At 42.7% G+C, this 22,097-nt stretch overlaps 1 protein-coding gene across 1 annotated transcript in view; it reads right to left on the bottom strand.

Annotated features, from left to right (window-relative positions):
* Window positions 1-18,421, bottom strand: part of LOC310771378 (copine-8-like) — a gene marked incomplete at its 3' end in the record, with an annotated part of 23,142 nt that extends 4,721 nt beyond the window's left edge. Inside the window, exons 1-8 of the mRNA XM_083664004.1 lie at window positions 18,384-18,421; window positions 18,062-18,137; window positions 15,392-15,445; window positions 12,522-12,583; window positions 8,575-8,621; window positions 6,475-6,656; window positions 6,087-6,214; window positions 4,513-4,615 (exon numbers count right to left, since the gene is read on the bottom strand). Of these exons, the coding sequence (XP_083520130.1) occupies window positions 4,513-4,615; window positions 6,087-6,214; window positions 6,475-6,656; window positions 8,575-8,621; window positions 12,522-12,583; window positions 15,392-15,445; window positions 18,062-18,115 (630 nt within the window). The 5' untranslated portion in view covers window positions 18,116-18,137; window positions 18,384-18,421. The remainder of the gene's footprint in view (window positions 1-4,512; window positions 4,616-6,086; window positions 6,215-6,474; window positions 6,657-8,574; window positions 8,622-12,521; window positions 12,584-15,391; window positions 15,446-18,061; window positions 18,138-18,383) is intronic.
* Between the last annotated feature and the right edge of the window lie 3,676 nt (window positions 18,422-22,097).

Here is a 22,097-nt window from a genome sequence, read left to right as displayed (position 1 = left end):
AATATTTTCACACACACACACACACACACACACACACACACACACACACACACACACACACACACACACACACACACACACACACACACACACACACACGATGCATGTATACACAGAATTCCCTGCCTGAATGGATTACCGTCTGGATCTGAAATGCTGAAGTGAGAAATAACACCTTCGAAGCGATCCGTCTCTATACAGACTGTGAGAAGTTGTTTGAGCAGAAAGGAAACATTTGCCCTCTAGGGGGAGAGTGGGGAATCTGGTGAGAGACACCTTGATAAGGCATGGCAGAGGATGGATGGCGGCATTTGTGGGCTGGGAGAGGGGAGAGAGAGGAGGTGCCAGCTTCAATCACCACAGCGACCATCCTCAGTCGCCCTCCCGGCCACTCCCAAGACACACCTCCAGTCAAATACTGTAACACGGCAGTCATTTTCACAACTGTAAAGGTTAACTGTCACTAAGCCAAAACAATAACAAAGATGGAAAGACAATTAAATCAATGAATTATGCAAACAGGAAAGTATAAGAGAAGGAAAACAAGCATGTCATTTGTGACCAGCTTGTGGCACTCTGAAAAAACCAGGTCAACCAAGACATTTGGAGGGGGAAAGTCAGATCAGGGATCACGCTATTCCCCCCAGATCCCCTCCCCTCCAAACAGGCACCCCGACTGACCAGAGGCGGCATTAGTGCAGCGACCAGGACATATACTCCTAATCCGGCTTCCCACCCGCAGATACAGCCAATTGTGCCTGTATGGATGCCCGACCAAGTCAAGAGGTAAGACGGGGGCTCGAACCTGCAACCACCGTGCAGGGGATCTACCGCTGCACTACCCGGATGCCCTCAGTAAAGTTTTTCTTTAAATTTTTTGGGACTGACCAGCCATCAGAGTGACTTATACTAACTGCTGCTGGTCACAGCTAAAAATGCAAACATCTATTAAACACTTATGCACATACATAAGCTGTGCCATTTCTTTCCATTGTGGCAGTTGGAAACAACAAATGCAACCCAGTTTTATTCCCTTGCCAGAATTTATAATTGTTCTAAATGATTTTGGTTAAATGTGACATTGCCTGCTTTGTTGCTGTTGTCTGGCCGGCTATATGAGAGCCATTTGTTGTCATTTCCAAATTGGCAACATAAATGCTCAATGTGAAAGCTGCTATTATTATGTGTGAGGAGCTTTTACACAAAGCACTTACAACAAGTGCATTTTTATTAGGGCCAGACCGATTTCTGGGGCCGATGCCGATACCGATATTAGGGGGTACAAAAATCAATATACAGTATCGGCTGATATTCTTTAAGTATAAACACATGTTTTGCAATGATCCCTCAAATATCAAACTTCACTGGGAATTTAATAATTATAAATAAGTATAAATAAAAGACACTTAATAGAAAAAAAAATCAAGAAAAAGGATCAAATATAGCCTACGTAAAATGCTGCCTATTTAAGCTTCAAAATAGACACAGATACAGTACATACATATATCTGTGATAGGCCAAATCTATCAGTCCGGCTCAAATTTTTATCTCTGGGACAAGAGAAATAGTGACAAGAAGTACCGTGGCAAATCAGACAACCTCTTCTGCCAAGAGGGAAGTTACTGTCGACGCCATCTCAACCGGAACACATCAAGATGATTATCAGTGTTCAACACAACTCCTGTCACTTCCTGTCCTCCCACGCACGTGCACACACAAACACACACACACACACACACACACACACACACACACACACACACACGGACAAACACACGTGTGTGTTTGTGTGCACGGTCGCACACATCCACACCGACATCACAGCATCAAATGCCACCAGAAATAACCCTACAATCCACCGTGCTCCACTTATGTCATCTCCTGCGCCCGTGACTGTCGGCCGAGATCCATGACTCTAATGAGACAACAAAACAAAGAGTGTCAATCAACGCTCGTTACTCTGGATGTGCCACTTCAATCCAAATGCCACGCACAGGGTCATCTGAAGCACTTTGGATTCCCTCTCAACTCAGGGAAGGACTTGAAAACATTTACAGGATGTGGGAGTTAACCATTGCTGGAACTAACAACAGCATTTTCTATGGTGTTTGTTGGATGAATCAAGTGGAAGCATAGAATATCTTCAGAAATAATCAGCCAGTGTCAGATAGACACTCCTGGATCCTTCGCAACATGGAGATGAGACTCAAAGGCTTGCATGGGAAGAAAGTGTTTAAATCTCACGTTGAATTGGTACAACTTTACCCACGCCGTCCTTGTACGACAAGCTCGGATGACGACCAGTAACTTGATTGAAGACAGCAATTCACAAAGCCACAATTCAGCCTTAATTCTGATGATAAAGTGGAATTGTTTTGTTCTTCATTTTAATTAGTTTTGAAGGCAAGACTTTAGTTTCAGTTGTTTCAGTTTTTTTCACTTACACTTACAAAGTTTTATTAAACACAGTTTTATTTTTTTCCTTAGCTTTAATATCTTTAATTTCTATTTTTTCTATTACAATAACATTGGTTGTAACTGTAATTAGTTGTTATTTGTTTGTTTGTTTCTTCTTTATTTTCTTCTTTTTAGAAATGGCGGGGGGGGGGTTAGGGGCATCAGTGAACCCTGAACTGCAAATGCCCCTGAAAACAGAGAAAGCAACACAAAGAGTGATAAGCAAATTAAGTAAGTCTGACAGATCACAGGCAGGACGGAAAGGAATACATCAAAGACAGCCAAGGACGTTGTTATTGGATGAAGGAAGGCTGACGTACGTATGGAGAGAACAGGTGAAGATAAAGAGATTTGGATGTGGGAGTGGGAGAGAGATGGAGAGAGACAACAAATGTGTATTTGTGTGTGCATGTGCATGTGTGCGTGTGTGTGTGTGTGTGTGTGTGTGTGCGTGTGTGTGTGTGTGTGTGTGTGTGTTGTGTGTGTGTGTGTGTGAGGGAGTCTTCAAGTTCAATAGAATGAAAGTGTCAGTGAGGGACCGTGCCTGTGAGCAGTTTTGTGTGTGGTGCTGAGTGATTGACAGGTGGCTTGCCATAGTGTAGCAGATTCTGTCACAAGGACAGACCTGCCACACATCCACGCCGCTCCCAAAATACATCAAGACATCGACATTCACTGCTCGCCCTCTCTGTCTCCAAGACACCTACCAGTGTGAATAAGAGGAAAGACTTATATAACCTCATCAGTCTGTCCTGGCTCACCCAAGATCCTGGCAGAGCAAATGAAGAGCAGTGGAAAGCAGCAAGCATCAGTAGACAGTCAGGGAGCAGGCAGTGAGATAGAGCAGCAGGCAAGATCTTAAAAGGAAGGTGTGGCTGTTCTAATGTTTTGACTAACAGTCGCAAATTCCCTTTAAATCCAGTCTGCTGGGTATTCTGTGCCTGGGGCGGGCAGAGCAGAGGAGAGCAGAGCAGAGCAGAGCAGAGCAGAGGAGAGGAGAGGAGAGGAGAGGAGAGGAGAGGAGAGGAGAGGAGAGGAGAGGAGAGGAGAGGAGAGGAGAGGAGAGCAGAGCAGAGCAGGAGAGGAGAGCAGAGGAGAGCAGAGCAGAGGAGTGGAGAGCAGAGGAGAGGAGAGGAGAGCAGAGCAGAGGAGAGCAGAGGAGTGGAGAGCAGAGGAGCAGAGATGAGAGCAGAGGAGAGGAGAGGAGTGGAGTGGAGAGGAAGTGGAGAGGAGAGGAGAGGAGAGGAGAGGAAAGGAGATGAGAGCAGAGGAGAGGAGAGGAGAGGAGAGGAGAGGAGAGGAGAGGAGAGGAGAGGAGAGGAGAGGAGAGGAGAGGAGAGGAGAGGAGAGGAGAGGAGAGGAGAGGAGAGGAGAGGAGAGGAGAGGAAGCCAAACAACCTGCTATTTGCTGGAAGAAATAAGTTAGCACACGTTTTGGGGAAAGGGCTAAGGGGAAAAAAACGCATCATGCTGTGTTTATGTTAGTGGGGCAATAACCTCTTTTCAAGATGTTTTGTCATGTGCAATCCCTTATAAATGTATGTCCAATCTACTCTGATTGCTGTTTTCTGTGTTTTCTGGCAGAAAAGGGACACATGTGTACCCTATGGAATACATTGACAGCATTTGTACCAACAAGATATTTACCTTGAGCTACTTTCATGCAGCAGTCAAGTAAATCATTAGTCAATTCATGAAGATGATACACACGTATACATGTGAGTTTTTAGACACTGATTGTGTGCATCAACTTCTATGCTTCCATGAGTGAACAACTGCTCTGGATAGTCATGGCTCTTGGTATGACTTGGAGTGGCTAGAGCTGATCAGAGGCATACATATCATGTCTAAGACAATGGGTCATTGCAGTGGTGGACCTCTTGTATTTCACCCTGGGTTGAAACAATAATGAATGGTCCACTCAGCAGCAGCAGTCTGAAAGGCGGTCCCTCCTAGGTTCTATCAGTTCAAACTAAGGATTTCTCTGGGCGCTGTAAAAAAAAAAAAAAAAAAAAAAAAAAGATTACAATGTTTCTCCCATTCTCCCATCCTTACATTGACAATGGCCTCTTTTGTCTGAGCCATGTCTGATATGACGCCGTCTGTGATGATGAGGAGGACAAAGTACTGAGAGCCATCCTGCACTGCTGCTGCATACCTACACACACACACACACACACGCACGCACGCGCACACACACGCTCGCACGCGCGCACACACACACACACACACACGCACGCACGCACGCGCACACACACGCTCGCACACACACACACACACACACACACACACACACACACACACACACACACACACACACACACAGAAATTACGCAGTATAATCTCTTTACAAAAACAAATCTCTGACTCGAGTGATGGGATTGAGTGCTCTTGTACACACTCTCCACTATATGCAAATTCAATCAAGTGTTATTTATCATCAGCATGGAGTAACACTCATTATAATGCCTTACAAGTACATATTGATTTACAGGCCTGAATAATAAAGTACACAACAAAGCTGGCCTGCACATGCACAATTTGATTCACAGATGAATGCCTTTGTTTGCAATCTCCCTCTCTCTTCCTATTCTGGCTCACCTATTCAGATGCTAAATGCATGGGTCATGCATTCATCTGGCTACAGTGAATTAAGTGTGATTCCACTTGATCAGAATGACATTTTTAATTACAACAGCGCCTGGATCTAATCAGATGGGGAATTGTTTTGATATGGTTCAACAAATGAGACAGAGGGAGGAAGTGACAGTGAGGAAGGTGGGGGCAAAAGTATGCACAACACACACTCTCACACTCACTCACACACACACACACACACACACACACACACACACACACACACACACACACACACACACACACACACACACACACACACACACACACACACACACACGTCACATTCTGTTGATTATGTCTGGCACAAAAGATACGGCAGACCCACTGGGTCAGAAAATCAATGGAACAGACACGGAACACTAGGTATTGTTGATGGCAAACGGATCAAATGATATCAGTGTCAGAAGTTCTGTTGAAAAGCAGTGCACGCAGACTCATGTTCTCTGGAGCTAAATACCACTGTGAATATTGCTGTTTTTATCGTGATGACTCATTTTTCATATTCTTACTTTAAATGAGAAACATATGAATAATGCATCAATTATAACGAACAAACCGGGAGCAGGAACAGTTGCCACAAGAGGAACATCCAGGGATGAAACAAAGATGATTGAAACTGAGCAGAGGAGCATAAATTAAAAGAAAAATCACAACTTTTGCTGTGCTAATTCACAAGTTGCAGCGGACCACATCCATATTCACGAGGGCTCGAGTGAAATGCAGGAAAAGTGTCTGGGAGGTTGTGACACTGTGGGACTGCTATTGTTCATTCTTTATGCACTTGCATGATAATAAACTTGACAAATAGAAGAGAGAGGCGGAGATTTTATGATCTTATTTCAAAGGCAGTAAAGGTGAAAAATGTTTCTATACAGATCTTCTAGACAACCAAAGAACATCTCATTATCCTTGTTACCTTGGCATCTTAATAAGAAACAAACAAATAGCAGAAACCAACAATGTTCTACCAGCTAACAATCCTCTATCACCTGGCAACATGGTTGACTATAGGAGCGAAGTTGGTTGGCCCATACAGCTGAACTGTCTTCAGACTCTGGTGGTACGCCTCCAAGATGCCCTCAATGCCGTTGCAGTAGGGGTTTTCCATGTTGCCATTCTGCAGAGGAGGGAAACCATGCAAACGCACAGCAAATCAATCGCATGGTCTTGGTGATCGCATTCATCCCAAGCAAGCACCAAGCTCTCTGTCAAAGTCCATTTGCTTTAGCAGCCGTCATTTACTTGTTTCAAATCAGAATAAACTATAGGGAAATAAAAGCCACAGGTGTGACTCACAAGTTATGAACAAGCATAAAGTCATAAACAAACATCAGCAGCACCCTCAAAAGTCCGAGAGGTGAGGGCGGCGTCACTTACCAGCGGGAACTCATGTGACACCCGTCCATCAGGGGGCAGTTTGGCTCCGAAGCCCAGGGCAGGGAACATCTTGTCACTGTCGTAGTCCTGGATGATCTCCCCCACAGCCTTCAGGGCCATGGCATAGGCGTTCATCTGGTAGGGGTTCATGTAGTGCAGCGAGGTGGACTGCGAGGGGTTACCTGTTGGGAGTAATGAGGGTCAGATGAGGTCACGGTTGGTATAAAGACATATCTGACATATCAAGGTGTGAGAGGAGATATGAGACACAGTATATAGCAACATCTGTATTTGCTACAACCATGGATCACAATTAGCAGCAGCAAGTTGGATCATAATTTTAGATAATGAAGTTTGTGACACAAAGGTTACATCGATCGATAGTGGGAGGAAAGCCATTTAAAAAATTGGATACTTCAGAATGACTGATTGAATGAACATTTAGATGGCTTTGCCGTCACACTGTGGTCTTCTCCAATATCCCCTCTGTATGAATTATGAAGTAATTTCATATTAACAGCCCAGATGGGATCATTTGGAAGTGCACCCTGCGAGCTACAGTAAGTGGCAAACATAGTGCGCAGGCAGTGCATTAAATGTACAAACACCATCATTATCTTTTATGAGACCGATTGCACACAGCCCTAGATACAACTGTGCCCTAGATACAAACACTCAAATCAATTTGATGCTATTTATATTGTATGAATTTTGTTTTCAGTGATATAATGTTGCAATACTAATTTACATCCTACTGCTAGCAAAATAGCACAGCTGGTGCTGTTACAAACAGTACCCGCGATAATCACCTTTGTCCTTTTCTATTTGGTCTTGTTTGGGAGATGTAAAGTTGATTTGGTCATGGAATCTTACATTACAGTTAAGTTGCACATAAAAGTCCGAAGAGGAAACACAGAACAAGCGGAGACAAGCACACACGGTCCACAGAATGTAATACTGATCGAAATCATTTGAGAATTATATATTTAGAGAAGTTTCTGTTCAAGTTGCCTTTATGGTAATCTGGCGATGCCAGGTGGTTTGTTTTCACAGACAGAACCATCTGGGAACGTGCTCGGCAAACCTTTGAAAGGGGCAGGCAATTTAAAAAAAGCTACTTGGCAGGTGATTGGATGAGCCATCTGTCTATCACGTTTATAACGGGCTCGCACTCGCTGGCGTCACACCAAAGCCCGCCCTTAGCTGCCTCTGGATTCACACCAATAGTTTGGAGCGTGGCGAGATGGATTTCTCATGTGATCGTGATGTCATGATCTCGGGCTAATCCAGCTGCCTCGCACGGTTACCTTTACGGCTCAACACATTGACATTCATATTAGCACTGGCTGTCACTGTCATTCAAATAGCCTGCATTTAAATGGTTCATTCATTACAAACACTTGTCATTTGATTCCTCACATTCGCTATCTACAGTAACAATAACATCCTGCTGTTGAATGCCATGGCTGTGTAGTGACAAGACGTAACAGATCTTATCTGAAGAGGAAGTCTAACATCGATGGAATCTCACACAGGGTTGGAAATCTCCAAACAGACTTATGGTCCTTTCTTATTTTCGACAAATAACTGTGATTCACGTTGAAGAGTTCTTCCTTCCGGATAATTCTGCTGTGGCATTGTTTTCAGGCCTAATTAATGGCAGCTGAATGGTGTAATTAGACTTAAGTGTGGCCTTTACAGACATCGGGAAATGCTTATGTCAAGAAGGGGGATTAACTCGGCTGTCTTGCTCAAATGCTTGCACGCTATTTTGGGTCACAACCTTTACTTAGCATGTATTGACTGAGCATTTAGGAGGAAAGGCTATCCAAGACAGGCTATCACTTACTGTACTGTAGGTGACAATGTGTGACTGTGTGTGTGTGTGTGTGTGTGTGTGTGTGTGTGTGTGTGTGTGTGTGTGTGCGTGCGTGCGTGCGTGCGTGCGTGCGTGTGTGCGTGTGCGTGCGCGTGTGCGTGTGCGTGTGCGTGTGTGTGTGTGTGTGTGTGTGTGATTGATTCACAAATCACAGTCATGCGACAGTCAAAGAGCACTGCCATCCATCCTCTGCCCCACATGTTGCCTTTAGTGTGACTCACCATTAGATGCTGTGAAGTCGATGGCCACAGTGAAATTGATCTGAGTACTAGAATGGGGATAGACAGAAGGATATGGAAAGAATAATCAATGAAAGAGACCAACCAGCAACAGCAGCAAGTCAAAGATTATTACTGTACATACCAATGCTCTCATCACCCCCCCCCCCCCCCCCCCCACACACACACACACACACACACACACACACACACACACACACACACACACACACACACACACACACACACACTGTGTCTGACATGACATGACAGAAAGAGAGGAGCCCTAAATACTGGAAAATGTAATACTGGCAGGCAATACTGATATTTTCACATTGCTCCAATTTTTGTATTTTTGTCTTCCTACATGTCTCCAGTTTATATTTTGGTATGATAACCCTGCCTATCTTGTAGCTTAATGATAGTTATCATACTCTGTAAACAAACCTACCCCCATATAAAATGACAAAACCCTGATTTCTCTATATAGGCTATTAGTCCATGATACAGTATGTGAAAATGTTCGCCTTTTCATAAAAGCATGAAACTAGTAGTTTATGATGTTGAATAGTGACTAGTTAACCGTCGTTCTCCACTTCAAAAAAAATCACACCTTTACCGATACACCAAATGATGACTGCTATTCTTGCTTGATGAGAATATAAGTTATAAGCAGATTACTTAAAATTTTTTGTAAAGACGTTTTTCATCTGTGTGTAAAGATCCAAAATAGTGTCACTGAATTTTTAAGTGAGACTTCTGTGAACACGCTCGTCAATTGGTCTGACTTTCACCTGCGTTATATTATCTCGCTGGGGGAGGAGGGGGAGGAGGAGGTGTGGGTGGGGGAGGAGGGGGTGTGGGTGGGGGAGGAGGGGGTGTGGGTCGCCCTAGTGCTGCGCTGGGTGGAAGCAATTAGATGGAGGGAGCACTTAAGAGCAAATCATAATGTAATTTTCCCTGCTGATGAAGCGCTCCCCTCTGCTTGGTAATTTAGGAGAATGAGACGAGGCCTTCAGGGAGATGGAAAGACAGCCCCTCATTGGCCGCGCAGCGCCAAAGAGGAAGGGGAAGGAATGGTCAAAAACTGAATGCGTTTTTTAAAAAGCACATTAACCTTTCAGGGCGGTGCCGGGTGGATGGAGAATATGTCACAGGCAGACCTCACTGACCTTAGCATCAATTAATTACTCGATTTTATTAATTCATGAGGACAGGGCACTCTTGAACCCTTTTCTGCCATATGAAATCCTATTGTTTCCCGAGACCCTGCATGAGAAGGCAGGTTTGCATACTACACATGTACTGTACACCATCGCCGGTCCAAATGATCAACTTCAGGCCAAAGCCAAAGCAGTGCAGTAGTGGACAAAGTACACAACTCTTGAGTCAAAGTATAGATACTCCTGGTCAAATATTCCTCCAATAAAAGTGAAAGTTGATCAGTCAAATTTCTACTACTTGCTTTTAAAAATACTTAAGTATTGAAAGTACATTTTCTTTTGAATGTCAACACATTGTTATCTTCTGCCGTAGCCATCATTACAACCGACAAATTAAACTGTTCAAAAAGAGTGTTGCTCGCTGTCCGATCTGTAACGCTAGCTTTAAGTCCAACATGGACGAGCTGCCTGATCTGAGTAGCACATGTGCGATGTACGGCAACACCACACGCAGAACTGCAGGAGCACAGATTATGGCCTCACGTTTCAGAAAAGAAAATAAAATTCATCCACTGTCTTCTTAGCTTTGTTTCAAAGTAATGAGTAATGGAGACCTTAGTGAAAAGTACTTTGAAATGTAGTGGAGTAAAAGTAATAAGTTTACCCAAAAAACATACTCGTAAAGTGCAGATGCTCAAAAAATATATACTTAAGTACAGTACTCAAGTAAATGTATAGTTACTGTCCACCCGTGTCCTTTTCCGATTCCTTCCTTCCTCCCTTCCTCCCTCCCTCCCACTTTTCTCTAATGTCCTTCCTCCATATTTACTTCATTTTGTTAATTTATTTGTTCAGTTTTGTTCTTCTAACTAACATTAACATCATACACTAACATCATTATCATATTCATCCGAAACAGGAAAGGATTTGTCAATGTCTATTTTCCGAACTTCATAGAGCTGGTGTGTGTGTCTGTGTGTGTGTGTGCGTGTGCGTGCGTGCGTGCGTGTGTGTGTGTGTGTGTGTGCGTGCATGCGCGTGCGTGCGTGCGTGCGCGTGCGTGCGTGTGAGTTAAGACTGATGTGGAATAGTATGTGGAATATTAGAACTGTTTCTGGAGTTCACAGTGCAATTTCCACTTAGCGGGTGCTAAATCAATTTGCTATTACTATCCTGCACCTGCTTTAACTCCAGAACTGCTATCTCGCCCTCTCTCTCTCTCTCTCTCTCTCTCTCTCACACACACACGCACGCATGCACGCACGCATACACACACACACACACACACACACACACACACACACACACACACACACACACACACACACACACACACACACACACACACACACACACACACACACACACGCACAGACAAACATGTGCACTCACAGCAGAGACCTCTACTTCTTCATGAATTATTTTCCAACCAATTGAGTTGAACCTGCAGAGCTATTATCTTCATCTCCATCTGCATGTCAGTCACAGTATTATCTTCATCTCCATCTGCATGTCAGTCACAGCCTTTGCGCTGAGTTCACTTGCTAGCAGCACACACGCGTCACTTTACAAAACCGTGGAGAAATACCACAACTTTGGGCTGGGACTTGTAGAAAGTAATCTGTGTGATCGGCTCTCCAGCAGATTAACAATGACACGTAATGATGTTTTTTCTCTGTTGCCGCTGCCTCTCAACCTGAGTAATGCCATTTTAATTGTTACCACAACAGAGCAGCACCCATTAATATCTCCAGCAGTGACACATCATCTAAATGAGCTTAACTGTGGGTGAAATATCCACTTTCACTTCACTGCACTAATACAGTATAGCTTTTACCCTTTTAACCTTTCCCTTCCACATTTATTTCTATTTCTCCAAACTGTGATTGTGAGATCAGGTGATGCGTTTCAAATCATTTGCCTGATATGATATGAGGCGTCATAACTCATGATCAATGTGGAGAGATAGCAGCCACCATCCTATTTTCCTCAGTAGCCTTCGGTCCTCTCTGCTGGTCTTGAACTGAGAACTACCGGTAGTGTGACGGACTCAAGAGTGAGACAACTCAATGTGACAAGTGGCTTTCCATTGAAGTCAAATGCTTTGGAGTGACTTCAATAGCCAAATTGTCCCTACGTTTTTTTTTTTTTTTTTTTTATGATTATAGTGGTTTTAAAGTATAGGATCTACTGTACAGCTACTATTCACTCTGCATTGTGATGAAAGCGGTAACACCATATATAAATATTAAACAGCGAGTGATGAGGATGATATTTTTGACGTGAGGGCCCTAAACCCTATTGTGTCATAGATCAGCCGAAGCTAGGAACTGTCAGTTAAATCGGTCACAGTCAGCTCTGCCAGCAGAGATCAAAGCTCTCTGAAGGCACAGTTCACATGAGAAATACTAATATTCCAAATAAATGTCAGAGCTGCAGACTTCAAAACCAGCTGAGGTCAAAGGATTGGCACCTACTGGTCTTAGCTGATTTGCAATGCAACTGTGCCACTTCAGTAGCCTCTACTCACTGCACCATCTTAGTTCAAATTGGTTAAGTGAGTGGGCGGTGTCTGGTGTCTGTCTGGGTGTCTGTCAGTCACGAAAGTCATCATCAGTGAGGTGTAAGTCATGTTTTGTGTCAGTTGTGATGCCATCAGTGATGTCACTCGAGCAAGTGTGATAGCTTTGAATACATTCGGAATTAACTCTCAAGATGATTTAGTGTGATAGCGTGTGTGTGGATGTGTCATTATGCATTTCAAGCCAACGGAGGCGCTGCACTCACCCTCCCTTGATGTAATCCAGGAACGTGCACTCTGACTCCACAAAGAACGAGAGCAGGGTCACCTGAGATTTTAAAAAGACAGAAGTGATTATCGGATTATACATCATGCTATTGATGTTTTCACTTCTCAACAGTGTTGGGAGGTAACTAGTTGGTATAATTAAACTACTTTTTACAGTGATTTAACTAATACCTTTTTAAAATTGCGTAACTCAATACAATTACTGAAATTTAAATGGGCTAGTTAGTTACTTTAGGACGTGAAAATAGAGTTGAAGCAGACTTTTAAACGTAACGCGAAAGTTACTCTCCATAGTAACTAATTACTTTTATTATGCCATAAAGTAATTCAATTACCTTTTGAGACAAGTAACTAGTCACTGTAACAAATTACTAATTTTCAGTAACTTGCCCAACATTGCTTCTCAAGCCATTAAAAAAGAAAACATTTGTTGACTCAGAAAGGATTGTTAGGTTCAGCGGGAGCCTCGCGAATAGCATCACACCCACCCTGAGATAAGAAAAAAAAAAAAAAAAATTACACTTGACCCTATCTCCTGCATTATGGGACTACATACAGCAGCATTAAACCTTGTCTCCTCTTCATTGAAGCTGCTCAAAGTGCTTCTCTATAGTGCAAGAAGATGTGTTCTTCTTCAGTGGATCTCAGACTCAGCCCCAACAGTTTCGCAGTGGATTCGGAGTGTTATGGAACTTCTCCCTCTGGAAGCTATCAGCTTTTGGCTCAAGGATAGGCCATTCAAATTTTTTCAAATCTGGATCCCCTTTCTGGACTATATTGGAGAGGATAGGGCCCGGGCCCTTCGGAGTGGTCTCTGCGGACTGGCATGGTCTGACATATGACATGTGGTGGGCCTTTATGTATTTATTGTGTCTGCATACCGCTGCTGTACTTTTTTTTTTTTTTTTTTACAGTGTTAACCTTCTGCCTACTGTAGATGCTCTGTGCGTTTGTTTTTGTTTGTGTGTTTGGTTTTATGTTTTGCTGTTATTATTTTTATGGAGATTGTGTGTGTTGTGTTGTGGGTGACTGGGGACGGAGGGCATATTATTTGTTATCGCATTCTTCACTGACTGTTTGCCCCTCTGATAACTAAAAAATGAATAAACATACTTAAAAAAGAAAACATTTGTTGACTCAGAAAGGATTGTTAGGTTCAGCGGGAGCCTCACGAATAGCATCACACCCACCCTGAGATAAGTGTGTGGGCTGTGTGCCGGCTGCTTTCTGATGACTGATGGCTTCATTTGCAATGCCAGACGGCAAGTTTAAGGAGAGGAGATGCATTTGTATGCATTATTGGTACGACTTCACACGACATGGAGGGTTGGAAAGGAGGAAAATGCATCGCCACTTTGATCTCTTAGATCTGACTTCCCTCAAGCTCTGTCGCACTTTTATCCTTCATTACAACAGGTAGTTCTGACCAGCATTCTGATTGGTCAACTAGACATTTAGAACGTGCTCAAATCAGCATCACAGCACACCTGTGATAGCCGTGCTCAAAAGAAGAAATGCCTCCTCACTAAAATATTACTCGTCCATTTCCACAAAATGAATCATTTTGTTGTTAATTTTGGAGGATGAAAAGTCTAGGAATGAAGTCAGTTCATCCCGGTGAAAAACACACTAAGCAAGCTGTGGATTTATAAGTCTGTTCAGCCTTGATGTTAGCTTAGACGCCCTGGCATCCTCCATCGTCAGCTGTCCGGCGAGTCGGTGACACAGCGCTAGCATGTTACAAATACATGTGACGTTTGCCAATGGAGTGGATAAATCTGTACATGGAAAAAAAAAAAAATTTCACCAGATATCTTAGTTACAGCAAGATTGAGCTAACAAAGCAGTTGTGTTTATATGTGTGGTATTTATTGTTTGTGGAAATCACAATCTTTAGAAAGCATTAGCTAAAGTGGCTCGCTCTGAGTCAACAGGGACTACAGTAGTTCTTGTCTCTTGTTGCTATTGTAGGTCGTTACTAAGGGTCGGGCTACTTGCTGGAGTAATAGGTTTCATTAGGAGTCTACAGGACGTGACTAATTGTTTTTATTCATCAGAGATCAGACCCCATGTATTTCCAGGGAAACTGGAAACTGAGATAACACTAGCAAAGAATATCCTTTGTGATAACCTGCCATAGGCTACTGTATGCTAGTGGTTCTCAAACCTTTTCATGTCAAGGACCCCTAAACTGACACAAATTAGACCACGGACTCGCAGTTGGATACGATTTTGTCCCAGGGTCCCACATCTGATAAGATTTGAGCTTTTGTGATGATCCTCTCTCCACGCCATCTTGCAGGAGCCTGGTGGGTCGTTAGGCTGATTGGGTGCACCTGGGCCTGGTGCACTCATTGGGCTTAAGAAGGCCTTCAGACCATTCAGTTTCTCTCCTCCTCACTGATTGTTCTGTTATTGTTTTAACTTTGGTGTCATTTGTTACTTTCTTGAGCCGGGTTGTAACACATGAGGGGAGACATAGTCAACTAAAACTAAGGGAAAATAACTAGACAACACAAACTACATTAAACAAACGAACAGAACAAAAGGTGCATCGGTGATTTTAAATTAAATTATTATTTTAAATAAAATCCATAAATCCATTGGTGTGTGATATGAATTAATGAGGAAATGCTGCATTCACTTTTTCAGGACATGCAACGCTCAGTTTGGCATCTCCTTCGAAAGAGACAACAAACATGATCATTAAAGAGGGAATCATCTCCTTCCAAAGAGTCAACAAACATGATCATTAAAGGGGGAATCTTTGGAGAAGAAGCACAGGAAAAAAGGAGATGTGGAGCGGCACAGTGCCAGCCATGCTCTGCTGCTACTGTGTCATACTCACTGTTCCAGAATTGACATATTTCTTTTTCTTCATTTTTTTCTTGGAATTCATCACCTAAAATAAAAAATGGAGAAGCAATCTAAAATTATAAATGTTTTCTGAACGAATATTTTGCCAAATCTGCTAAGGATCATCTGGTTTATACACATTTTGTTTTGCCAGTCACGTAAAATCACCAGATCAATAACCTATAAATGTGTTTTTAGATTGAAAAGATGACACTGATTTTCCGAGATTGAGCTGATCAGTTGCAAACCTTGGGGCCAAATAGACTTGTGTAGGGACAAGTGTGTTTAAAGAGCAGGGGAGCAGGTCTGGGATGTGACACATGGTATTGCCACACTCACGACACCCTGCTGTACGCACAGAACTACTGCTACTGTCATATTCTTGACAGCTTACCCATAAAAATATATATATACTTTTTTATGTATTGCTTTCTTCCATTTCTGCTCAGGCTGCTTTACCCACTGACGGCTTACCAAGATCATACTATCCTTATAACAGAAAAACACGATCATTGTGTCAGTTATTTGTTATGGTCTATTCATAACATTCTCTCTGTATTTTGAGGTACATTCAAATACAACATTCACACCCTTTCATTGTTCTTTCTTTTTTAATGATGTGCAGATAATATAGGCTGATGAGGAGGTGTATGTGGGAGGCATGAGAAGAAGCACATGCCGTCAAACAGATACTGTTCGTAGGCTGGATGAACAATAAGTCTATCCATGCTATCAATAGAACAGAAATGGACAGATGGAAGGTGAGAAAGGGTCTATATGCATGGCTAGCTCATGATGAACGCCTAATATAAACTTCTATTATCTCGTTCATGGCTGTGATTTTTTAGTAGGGAGCGGCTTGGATGCACTTGGCAGGTCACACTATTACAAGGGAGCAGATTGAGAATTCAAGATGAATCTCAATTACCAATAAATCGATGTGTAAGACAGGCTTAAGGTGCAAGAATTACATTTAGTTTAACAGCATTCTGTCAGCCAGAGAACAAGAGCCAAATGCCATTCTAGAGACCATAGACGTCTCAGCTCATTACTCCAATCGTCTATGGCTGCTAGGCATGAAAGTGACAGCACCTAATTTAACATGGAGGGATGGTAATTTGTCTGACACACCGAACAACCTGCTGATGCAAAAACTAAAGGGCCTTTCCGTCACACTGGGAGGCAGTGACGAATCAACGGCACCGTATAATGGAGCTGACATTCAAAAGACAGGTATTTGTCCTAATATTTAAGGCCACGCCCCACAGTTTGGAAATGTCTTCCTTTTCGTAAGAGTCTAACCGTTTGTCTTTAAAAGTAGATCTGAACGTGTTTATCTTCAACAGCAGGATAACCGTTCATGAAACTGCCCATATGACATTACATCTCCTATAACCTCCCATCTAAAATCTGTCACAGAACTCTCTCATCATCATACAATCAACTTTGTAACGCCACAAATTAAATGAAGCCATTTCAATGAGCTTAGAGCATGTCCAAGTCATTTTTAAGCCCGTTTTACAGATCAATCTTGGACTCTGTAATGAGACATATTTTAAAGAGAGGTGACACAGAGGTATTGTGTGCCATTAAGAGAAACCGTAAGCCACGTGAGAGATAGTGAGAAATAGCTATAGAATTCAAAATCCCTGGAGTGTTCTATTCAGTGTTGGGAAAGTTACTGAAAATTGGTAATTAGTTACAGTTACTAGTTACTTCTCTCAAAAGGTAATTTAATTACTTTAAAGTTACCAGTTACTTCAAAGTAATTAGTTACTAGGGAAAGTAACTTTTGCGTTACTTTTAAAAGTCTGCTTCGATTGTTATTAATGCACACATTATGTTAGTGTTGCTGTGCCACAGTGTGGCATTGAACATTCGCTTATTGGGGAGGCTTATAGCCTATCAAGGTCATTAGCCTCTGGGGCTCTGGCTGCAGCTCTCTCCCCGGACTAGGTCTGAGGATCAGAAACTGGGTAATCCTCTGAAGTTGTCCGTTATTTTCATGTCCTAAAGTAACTAGTAACTAGCCCAGTTACTATTTTAGTAACTGTATCTCAGTTACTGAATTTGAAAAAGTAATTAGTTAGATTACTAGTTACTGAAAAAAGTAGTTAAGTTACAGTAACTAGTTACTTGGTAACTAGTTACTCCCAACACTGGTTCTATTACAGTAATCCTGTTTTGTTGCGGCTAATAGCTCAATCGCTATGTATGTCAGCATCCAGGTGATTTTAGTGGCAAAACAAATCTTGAAAAGGAGAACATTATATTTAAAAAAAAATCATTGGATTCATAACCGCTTGGGAGAAGATGGGGGACTGAGGCAAATATAAAAACAAATGCCCTTGAAAACAAACTGAATTATGAATGTATGGAATATTTGATGTTTTTGATGTGGCAAGCTCTCATGTGTTGAGATGGCTTTTCTAAGCCTTGAATCAATTGGTTTGTGTGCTGAAGGACCGGAGGATATCTGTGGAAGGGAATGTGCTAAAGTAAAACAGAACAACAGTGATGTCAGAAGTAGAAATGTCACTGGTGTCAGAAGTGGAATCCAACAGACTTTAATGGGGGTTACAGATCTCAAGAGCCTCAGTGTAAGAACCTGGGAGACTTGATTTTCACACTGTTGAACTTTCAAAACACCTGAATGACTCACCTCATACACGTTGAACTGGCTCTGCCCCCGGGCTAGCTCTCTGTAGCTGGTCATGAACTCCCCAATGAAGTCATGGCTGGGAGAAAGAAACAGAGAGAGAAATGGATAACGAAACAAACAAGCCAGTTGTGACGTAATGGAACATCATAATGGGAAACGATCTGTCCCTTGCCGATTGCCTCAATTACATTTTATTTTATTAATTTATTTTATGTTATACTATTTTATACCTTTAGATTGAAATAGTACGCTATATAAATGACAATCTCAGTTTTCTCAACTCAGTTGCAATAGTTCTAATTGCATTGGCTATCACACTCACCTGCCATCTCTGTCCCAATCATACACCTCCACCTTGATTGTTCTGGGGAAAAATCAAACACACACACGCACACGTACACACACACAAACACACACACACGCACGCGCGCACACACACATACACACACTTTAAAGCAACATGACAGTTGTTTTGGGTATGATAATGATACAATCTGACAGATGTCTTACCAAAAGTCTCCTTATTTAGCACGCATACGCACGCACGCACGCGCGCGCGTGCACACACACAGACACACACACACAACACACACACACACATACGCACGGACGCAAGCACACACAGACTTTAAAGCAACATGACAGTTATTTGGGGTATGATAATGATACAATCTGGCAGATGTCTTACCAAAAGTCTTTAACACACACACATGCACGCACGCGCGCACGCACGTGCGCGCACACACACACACACACAACACATACACACTTACAGAAAGAACATAACCTGGGACACATACAAAAGACATGTATGTTAGGGTTAATACTCCTGTCAGTGCCCCTGACCAAGGAATGGCAAAAGAACTGGAGTTGGTCCCTGGGTGCTGCACTGCAGCTGCCCACTGCCCCTAGTTCTAGGAAGGTTCTTAGTAGAGGATGGGTCAAATGCAGAGGATGAATTTCCCCATGGGGATAAATAAAGGATAACTTAAGTTAACTTAACTCCTTTACAATAATTCACTATATGTTTACAATCAGGGAGGTAAACTGATTAAAATATGCAATAATTAAGATCAGTACATATGATGGTATAGTATAGTGGCATTAGAATGTGCCAGAGGCACAAATTTGGGCTTTTAAAGCCAATTTCTTTCTCCTTGGGGGGAGGACTAACCTTGCTTGCAAGATGGATAACCTTGCGAGATCAAAAGAGATTCTCTCGACGTAATCCATCTTGTCATGCACAGGCAGTTAAGATGATTGGCCGAACCATGCCGGCTCGACGAATCAGCGGCAGCCTTAGGCTTAGACTCGTCTGGGCAAGTAGTGGGTACATGGTCTTTGTAGTTCTTTTCACTCGTCAACATGGCTGCCGCCGCGGAAGTGACAGGCAGTCTGAATGAAATTGAATGTAACGTTCCCAATTCTATGTATTAAATTCTAAAAAACGACCCTCAACATTTGGGAAGGCTAAGCCACACAACTAGTTCGTTATAATCTAACGTCATGTTTCGAAGGCGACTTTTTACGACGATGAGGACGGTGAGGACTCAATCAATGATAGACAGGCACCTTCCTCCGGTCGCAAACGTGACGTCAGAGGCATGGCGATCTGATTGGTTGAAGTTAACACGCACCAGCGGTGATAGACAGATGGGTCATCCAATCACCTGCCAAGTAGCTTGGAAAAAGTGCCCGCCTCCGTCAGCGGGTCGGGTTACTGCATTCCCAGATCGACTGGTTTAGTGAAACGTATGTGGAGCTAAACCGTCCATCTGGCAGCGTCAGGTTAGGGGAGGACCCCCTTAGCTGGCTACTTTTCCTCAATGGCTGGCTACGCCATGTCCTTGTGGAAACCCTGCATCACATGATGCATCATAGCTTTTCCCACGCTGGCGCGGCCCCATGTTGTGCAGTAGGTGCTCTTTTTATTTTTTCATCCCTGCCCTTCCAACAGCCTGAAGCCTGAATCCGCCATTAGGAAGAATAAGCACACTCATCTGCATCAAAGTCATCAGCCTCGTTGAGGATTTCTAAGAAGGAAGGGAGACAGACAACATCAACAGGTGCTGCACAAAGTCTGTGCAGCTGTTTAATTTCAAGCCTTGGTGCTTTTGTGTCTTCAGTGCCAAACAAACAATGCTCATCATTTTCGAGTGCTGAGGAAAACCAACATTAATTAGTTATTAAGGAGAGCGATGTTTTTTGCTTGTAGAGCCCAAAAGTGTTATTGATTTTGAATTTGGTGTGTCGGGTTGAGTGGACTCTCAAAAGAGTACCACAAATTAAACATATCTTACATGAAAGATATATTTGAATATTTTATCAGATATCTAGAAACCATAGATATCTTCAAATATCTATGATTCACAACACAACTATATCTTATGGGATTGCAAAGTGCTTTTGAAGATATTTGAGGGAACCCCATTTTGGTCATAAGCATAAGCCGGGAGAGCCTACATGACAGCTTTAGAGGCTTTGCAGCTGGTTCTATTTTGGGAGATAAAGATTCTACTTGTATCAAGCAACTCCCACCCCAAAATTGGAACTGGCAAACGGCAGCACATGCAAACTTCCAACGCTCAAAAGAACATGAGAAAAAGACACTGACTTTATACTAGGGCATTCACGACTACTGAATTTTACTAGTCGACTAGTCGTCCCTAAAGGTAGTCGACTAGTCGTCTTTTTTTTTCTTTTTTTTTTCTTTATGAAAGAACATGAGGTATTTACACGACATACATGGACTATCATATCCCATATCCCCCACAAAGAACATCAAAACACAACAAAACAAAACAAGAAAACTGCATAAGATACACAATAATCCAAGAACAAACAAGACTATTGGACAAACAACCAAACAAAAACAATGCATTCAGCTCCTATCCTGATAAGCCTAATGACACTGGGGTAAAAAGTTCTTAAAGTCAAACTCTGTATGTGGTTGCCATATTTTGGGGATGTCTAAGAATCTGCCTTTGCTCTTGTAGTAAATGTTATCCAACGTATGGTAGCTTGAGAGTTCATTCCACCAGTGAACTACAGCTGGGGGATTGGATGCTCTCCAATTTAAAGCTATGCATTTCCTAGCTGCCAACAGGGCAAGATCTATGTATTTACTTTGAATGCATTGTTTTTGTTTGGTTGTTTGTCCAATAGTCTTGTTTGTTCTTGGATTATTGTGTATTTTATGCAGTTTTCTTGTTTTGTTTTGTTGTGTTTTGATGTTCTTTGTGGGGGATATGGGATATGGGAGTCCATGTATGTCGTGTAAATACCTCATGTTCTTTCTTAAAGATAAAAAAACAAAAAAAAACGACTAGTCGACTACTAAGCACAGTGTCGACTAGTGGTTTTACTAGTCGACTAGTCGACTAGTCTGTGAATGCCCTACTGCATTTGCAAAATGCAGCAGAAGGAAGGAACTACATCCCTGCAGATGAGCGTAAAAACTTTTCTCTGCATTTTCATTCTTGAGTCATATTGACTTTCTCCCCATCGAGCAGCCTCGACACCAACCCCAGATGCAAAGAAAACAGAAGCAAGAGGCACATCAGAGTCACTTTCCTGTCTCATGAGGAAGTGAAAGAGGCCTGAAATAAGCCTATATAACTTCCTCACCGCCACCTGGCCCCTGTCGCTCTGCACTGACACTTTGCTCCTTTGAGGGTTCTCTTCAAGGCTGCAAGTTAGAGGGAATTCACCGAGGTGGCAGGAACATGATGTTTCTCTTTCAGTGTGTGGGGATAAAGAGAGGTGGATCAGTGCAGGCTGGAGAGATAGAACGAGAGAGAGGGAGAGAGAGAGAGGGAGAGAGAGAGAGAGAGAGAGAGAGAGAGAGAGGGAGAGAGATAGAGAGAATGTAGGGAAGAAAAGGGAGCGTGATGGTAAACGCACCCTGCAGGCCCTTGTCGATCATCACCCCCCACCTGACCGATCTGGAACAAACACTCAACCTAAGACGAGCAGTGCAGTTTCACCAGCAAGTTAAAGCGATATAGGAGCAGGAAGCAGCCTGTCACCGTGCGGC

This window comes from Poromitra crassiceps (assembly GCF_964638095.1).
Source record: "Poromitra crassiceps genome assembly, contig: HAP1_SCAFFOLD_576, whole genome shotgun sequence".
Lineage (NCBI taxonomy): Eukaryota > Metazoa > Chordata > Actinopteri > Beryciformes > Melamphaidae > Poromitra > Poromitra crassiceps.
The sequence above is the reverse complement of the archived record's forward strand: the minus strand, read 5'-3'. Positions and strand labels throughout refer to the sequence as shown.